Source organism: Ptychodera flava, chromosome 14 (genome assembly GCF_041260155.1).
Source record: "Ptychodera flava strain L36383 chromosome 14, AS_Pfla_20210202, whole genome shotgun sequence".
NCBI lineage: Eukaryota > Metazoa > Hemichordata > Enteropneusta > Ptychoderidae > Ptychodera > Ptychodera flava.
This window is the reverse complement of record NC_091941.1, coordinates 40,585,492-40,592,721: the sequence shown is the minus strand read 5'-3', so window position 1 is coordinate 40,592,721 and position 7,230 is coordinate 40,585,492. Positions and strand designations below refer to the sequence as shown.

General features: G+C 36.8%; 1 protein-coding gene across 1 annotated transcript; it reads right to left on the bottom strand.

The window, feature by feature from the left end:
- Nucleotides 1-2,462: 2,462 nt before the first annotated feature.
- Nucleotides 2,463-6,974, bottom strand: LOC139150509 (uncharacterized). Its single transcript, XM_070722927.1, has 4 exons — nt 6,815-6,974; nt 6,415-6,643; nt 4,757-4,878; nt 2,463-4,203 (listed from the first exon to the last, which is right to left on the bottom strand). Exons 1-4 carry the CDS (start codon nt 6,864-6,866, stop codon nt 4,058-4,060), a joined length of 549 nt encoding a protein of 182 aa, XP_070579028.1. The 5' UTR covers nt 6,867-6,974; the 3' UTR covers nt 2,463-4,057.
- Between the last annotated feature and the right edge of the window lie 256 nt (nt 6,975-7,230).

Below are 7,230 nucleotides of genomic sequence, written 5' to 3'. Positions count from 1 at the left end.
TAGCTTTGTAACTCTCAGTGAGACTAAGATTCCCAGCCCATTTTTGACCAATTTTACCTTTGACTGCATGCCATTTCTTATCAACTAATTTCCAATAAGTGACTTGGTTTTGACATCGCTTTTTTCAGACCATAATTCTGTAAGTCTAAAATATCACAGTTTTCGTCATTTTGAATGTTTGAAGTGGTTATTTGTTTCCAGGAATCTGGAATAGCATTGAGGAGTGTTTCATACTCCGTCTTAATTTCCTCTTGCACATGGCTATTTGTACCTCCTCTAATTTTTGTCATTATTTCTCATTGTTGAATCCAGTCATTTCTGTTATCATTCCAGATGTCTTTAAGCCTTAAAATTCTACTCTTTGACCATTTTTCATAAAAGAGGACACCTAGATGTGTTACTCTTTCCAAACCCAACTCCAAAGATCTGTAAAATCTTGTTTGAAAAATCGATCCCTTCCACTGAATCAGTGCGGTTTTTAAAGAGGCACTCCCATGCACTCGGTAACATTTTTAAAACACTTTTTTTTTTAATGCCAACGGTCGATATTTGACGTGGCGAATGCGCGCGGATCGCGAGATATCGATAAAAACATGTCATTTCCCGAGCGTATTTTTCACATCCCGAAATTTTACGATCGTTTCTGATTTTGACCCGAAATCCCCCGAAGGTTTGTTGTTGTGCTGATTGACGATATTCTAGGGAGTCTACAATAAGTTCGAACGACGCAATTAATTTACTTCCCACTGCAAAGACTTTATATACAGCATTATGCCATTACCTCAGGTAAGTTTTGTAAAACTTCTCCTTAGTTTTTGTCATTTTCATTGTTCTAAATCAGTTGTACTATATTTTTAACCAATACCACATAAACATCAGTTTTTACGTGTCAAATATTAGCCGCCTCTGATGACTACATTTTGTCGTCTGCCACACAGTACGCCGCGCGCGTCGTATGCGTCTATGCATACCACTCGGCGGCCGCTATGTATCAACCGCACGTAACTGTGCTAGTCACCTATGCGAACTCTGGTGGAATCAAACTTTGTTTTCCGTTTTTTTCTCAGAGTCAGTAAGACTCGGCTTTCCCCCGGGGAGCATGACCGATCACCGACGCGAGTGGTACTGTGGCGTACAGCAGCGTTAATAAAGCGTAGACTCGTACTCCATAGCTTAGTTGACAATGGCCCCAGTGCCGAACGTTCGATGTTCGGAAGCTGAATTTAGGTGGGTCACCGGAATTTAAACTTTTACTTTTTTGAGGACATGTTTTTATCGATATCTCGTGATCCGCGCGCAGTCGCCCCGTGTAATATCGACCGTTGGCATTAAAAAGATGTGCTTTAAAAATGTTACCAATTGGGAGTGCCACTTTAAAACTCCCAGCCCATAAACCTTTGGATTTCTTCTTGTTCAGCTTTGCACCTGTTGCTTTTTTCACATTTGTTAAACATTTTCAAAGACTGTGTAATGCTTTCTACATTTATCAAGTACACAGTCGTATCATCTGCATAACTCTTAATTTTTTCCTCTTGTTTGTTTGTCTGGCAGTATGAATCCCGCTATGCTGTCATCTTTACGAATATTTTCGGCTAGCACTCCTGCTGCCGTAATATACAGTGATGGTGATAAGGGGCACCCTTGTCTCTCACCCTTATGAAGTTGAATTCTGCGAGAAAGAAAGCCATTGCACTTAATTTTGCATGTAGTATTGTTATAAAGAATTTTTATCCACTTGATGAAGTCAGTGCCAAATTTAATTTGAATTCGTCAAGGAATTGAAAAAGGAAATCTCTGTTTAGCCTGTCAAAAGCTTTTGTTTGGTCAAGACTTATGACAATAAGAGGTTTATCAGTAATATTTGCATATTCAATGATATCTCTAGTAAAGACAATATTATCAACTATCTCCAGCCCGGGGATGTATCCACACTGATCTGGGCTACATACTGTGCCAATTAGCTTCCGCACTCTATTAGCAATTACTTTTGCAAGAATCTTATAGTCTACATTGGGGAGACTTATTGGTCTCCAATTTTTAAAGTCTGCCTTATCTCCCTAGAGCAAAAGAAACTAAACCATCTGGCTGTTTGTCAATTCCCCTGAATTAAAGCAAGCGTTAAATGTTTCAATAAGGTCAGATCCTAAAATATGCCAGGAGCGAGTTGCGCTTTTCCGAGCTCTTCGTAAGCATAGCGCAGCCAGCGATAGAAATGGGACAGGGAGACAGATCAGTACGTGACAGTGCAAGTGTGCCATATCGGAGATATTCACACATTACGGGGTGTAACCTGACACTCTTAGAGGAGTATAAGCTTACAGTTGAGCGCCACCAGGCAGTACGTCGTACTTCAACATACTTTAGAATGATAATTATGAGGCAGAAAAATGGTGGAAATATTATCAAAAGTAATAACGATTGTCCTTTTTATAGTAAAAGCTCTAACTTTTGCTAAAGGTCTTGAGCATTTTTATTTATGTACACGATTCAGTATTTAATTTTCTGGAGCAATGCGAAATAAGGTGGCAAGACTGATAAGCCGAACATTCAGACTTCATTTAAATGAAACTATTACCGGTAGTTTAGATTTGTCTCATATACTTGCGAAGATGCCATTTAACAATTAGGCCTGAGAAAGGGGGGGTGTCTGGACAGGGAACGTTGGCTCCTTGTTTTTCTGTTGTTTATACATGTTTGTTTATTCGTTACGTATGACTATTTCCATATACAGTTGTGTTTGTGTTCGTGTTTGTCAATAAAGAACGGTATGAAATAAAGCCCCTTTGCCATGAAGAGTAAGCACTCATGTGTGTCCAACACTCTCTCTTAATACTTACCCTTTCTTTCTTTGCATTTAGAGAGAGTGTTGGACACCTCATGACAAAGGAGGTGCTTTCTTTCATATGAAATCAATGCATTTCATTTTGTATATACTGATAGCTAAATAATGATGACTTTAACGATGGTACTCGACAGGTTGACAACCCCTTGCCATCAAAATGACGTCTGATGTGGAATTTGACTATTTACCCATCAACAATCCAAGGATTAATTCATGTGATAGTGAGTATATATAAATCATTCCTTTGTTTCAAATTTTTATAGGAGGGAATTCCATTCAAAATTTTAAAAAAGTTTGCTTTCCACTTAATATGGCGAGAATTAATTCCATGAATGGAAAGAGTATCCATGTCACCTTATCATCATCATTATCATCATCATCATCATCATCATCATCATCATCATCATCATCATTTCAACTCGATAGCTCTGATTAGTGTATTCCTCTTTTCGGCAGGTTCAAGCACTAAAACGATACTTATTTATACGATTTTACAAAGTGAGAAAAATGTTCCAAAAAAGGACAGAAACAATAAAAACATAACAAATAAATTACAAACATTATCAGGTCAACTGGTAAAAATATCAGAAAAGCTTTGAAGATTAAAAATTAACAAAAGACATGCTTTAAACTTCCTAGACCCATACAATTCCTTATGGAAATAGGTAACTCATTGTACTGGCAAGCCGATAACTATATCCTTTACTAAAATACTGTTTTTGCAGTTCGCTTCTTGCAAATGTTACTTGTACAGAATCATTACTTACAGATAATAACGATCTATTTAGGTCCCAAATATATTTTAGGATGATACGACACTCTTTACATTTTCCAGATATATGGTAGAGACAGGGTATTAAGAGAGACGTCACTGTTTTTTACAAGAAATACCGCCGTCCCTACATAATCCAACAAGCCCTATAATATTGATGACGGCTCGTATTGCTTAGGTTTGAAAGCTGAAGCATAGTAAATCAATCCTGTTTTACAAGAGCTGAACTTTATGGCGTTTCTTTTATTCCAATAACATTTCAACGCCAGAGGACCTTCTCCATACACCAAGTCTGAAGAAAATTGGCGGCGGACACACATATTAAACCAGGCTGTATTGACCTCCAATAGTTTCATATCACGTGATTAGATTAATTCGGTCCGCTTGTTTTTGAAATGTGAAGTTATAAGCCATGCTGTACTATTTACAGGGAAGAGTCAATGCTAATAATGTGATGACCAACCAGAATCTACCGGAAACACAACACCGGGCAAACTGGATCCATTTACACCAACATTAGCTTCTTGTGTGATGTGACCAGAAATCGAAGCGGCGTTCTGGTGACTGCCTCGAGACGTTGGCAAAATAGCTTAAATTGAAGAAAGTAAGGGTAGAACGTTAAATCAATCTTTATTAATGATGGTCTTGTTTCAAAAAGTGGATATAGTCTGCAAGCTTCAATTCAATTCAAGATATGAGATAATTTATTTACCAACCAGAGATATTTGCAGTCCACTGTTTCTTTCGAAAAGTCATGTAAGAGAAAGTCGGTTGTCAAACCTCTTTTAGTGTTTTTCTAGGAAAATGCTTACTCGTACTCTTCGCATTCAGTAATTAGAAACATTCAGTGTTTCCCACGTCACTTGTAAAATAGCAAACGACTCATTATGTAAAAGTCGTTTGCAATAATAAATAGAAAATAATCTAACATTCGATAAGTATACCGGTATCATGGTATTTCCGTTTCTAGTTGTTCTCTCATTACGAAAAAATACTATTTCATCTCATTTCATTTCATTTCATTCAATTTCAATTTATTTCATATATAAATTCAAATGCCAAGTTACAGTGAACTGAACATTACACTTGTCCTATAGTTTATGGTATTCACTCGTTCAGAGATTTTTAGAATGCGATATTACCTTGCTTGCTAACAACAGTTGATGACTTGTTTATCAGCCAAAATACCAGTACACTCATTACTATGGCAACGAATATGACAGAGCCTACAACTGCTGTTATGATTATAACCATGGTGACCAATCTGTATTGAAAGACAAAAATAAGGAAAATGAGGTTAATCATCGAAACAGTAACTTGAGAACTCATGTATTACACACATGTGCAGTGAAAATTAAAACAATATTATGTTATACAAATTATCTCCTTCATTAACTTTGAAGTTCAATTTCCCCGCAATTTGAGCAGATACTGCCTTTATGTACTGTATTCAGCAGTAAATATAGACTTAATGCCAACACAAGACACCTTAGTAATATAAGGTTATTTTAACAAAGTACCGGGATTTTATAATATGTTCTCGTACATCGTTCTCGAATAACCGTGAATAAGCTTCTATGAACAATATACATACCGCAACGCGAGGTAGTGATTACGCTTTAAGGATAAAAACACATCTCCGTAAAATAAAGGATTCTCTCTTTTCAAAATAGAATGATAAAGTGATAAAGACAGTGTGTATCAAACCTAGAAACTTAATTATTTCGGAGAACATCTTGTAATCCGCTGCCATTTTTACGCTGATAAGATGAAAACGTTTTGGCGAGTCTGTTTTCCAATCTCCTGTTAGCATAATTCCTGTTTTCAATTCTATTTCATTCCACATGCAAATTAGCATCATTACATGCTCTGAAAAGAATGAGTTCAATTTTCATAAGGGTTTTCAATCATTTTACGAGAACATCACTATGTTCAAACAAAATTTTGGTCAACATTATACCGCACCTCACAAGACTAACATGAGACTAAGAGAAAGAATAATCGTAAACGATTTTCCGTAAATGTTATGTATGCCATAACATGAAAAAAAATAGAAAAGTACAGCACGACTAAAAGCAATTGCTTACCGGAGGTAACAATTATGGCCGGGGATATTACACAACGACAAAGTAAAGGTTACTTTGAAAAATGATTTCATAGAATAACAAATCTTCATTTTGAGCCAAAAACTCGAATGAGCTCGGAAGGGCCGATCCCTCTCTTAGTAGCTCTAGAAAATGTCTGTCGGACACAGTGCCCGTACACAAACACGATTGGAACTAATTTGGTATAATTGGATTTCATATTTTTTTAATTTCTCAAAAGAGTTAGGTGCCAAATAGTTTAATGTTGCAATATTACAAATTACTCATAAAAACAAGTGTGTAATGTAAAAAGAAAAGCAGATGAGATTACATTTGTAGCTTAGATCGACATTACTTCACCATCCAATAATCCCAAATTAGTTCCAATTGTGTTCACAGTCACCAGTAGTTGAAGTCGGCATATAGAGTTTATTTTATCGAGATTTACTATAATAATCTAGATTTTTATCACAAAAAATTGTTGTCTAATTGTCGGAGGTCTGAAAATTTTTCATCGACCTGGTGATAAACGAAGAGGGCTTCCTTGATAGGGTGTTGCACATGACAGTGATAACCCTTAACAAACTCACCCGGCTCGGATAAATTTGAATAAAATGTGAATGAATTGATGGATGGCTAGTAACTGTAAGATGTTTCTCTTCACCTATCAAACGATAACTCTATTCAAATCTATAGAACATTGATATAACACTTACCCGTCGTTTGAAATGTCATCAGCTGATAAACTGGAGAATTCCGATTCGCTAGACTCTGATTCTTCAGACTGTGAGTCAGAAACTGATGACAAACTGCTCGAAGAAGACCAACTTGAAGACCAACTTGCAGACCAACTTGAAGACCAACTTGCAGACCAACTTGAATGAGACCACGCCGACCCTCCAAAAACAAAGCCGAAACCGCCCACACCACCACCGCTTAATGCTCCTATGGGTAAAGATATTGCATGCGGTGTTATTAAAATCATTTTATATACAGATACAATGACATCTTAAAGTGTTGCTGAAGACACCGACGATGTCAGAAAAATTCAACTACATGTATGTGCATCAAAATACATTGAGAGATTGCAGTAGAGTTCACAATTTAACAACTTACCTTTAAATGTAGTAAAGAAGACAAGGAGAAGGGTCAAATGAAGCCCCATCATGCCTTATTTGATGAAATAATGATTGTCACTTTCGTCTTATATGATACACGCTGTTGAGCGAAATGCTACGCCAGACCAAGTTGTTGGTTTTGTCACTGGTGTCATATTATCAAGGAGTGCGGGCGACACTGGCATGAAAAAGGTCGGTGTCCTGATTAGCTGACAGTCATTAATTTTGCATAAGTAGAACCCGGAGACATTAATAATTCATCAAATGTAAAGAAATTCATGCATCAATTTAAGACCAAGTGACCTCGCTAATTACAGTGTCTGGGAGACATTGTAACTAGTGGATCATAGTGTTGTTTAACAGTACGCTTCCTTTGTAATTGTTCAGATATGGCTGTGTACCCCATTTCCTGCA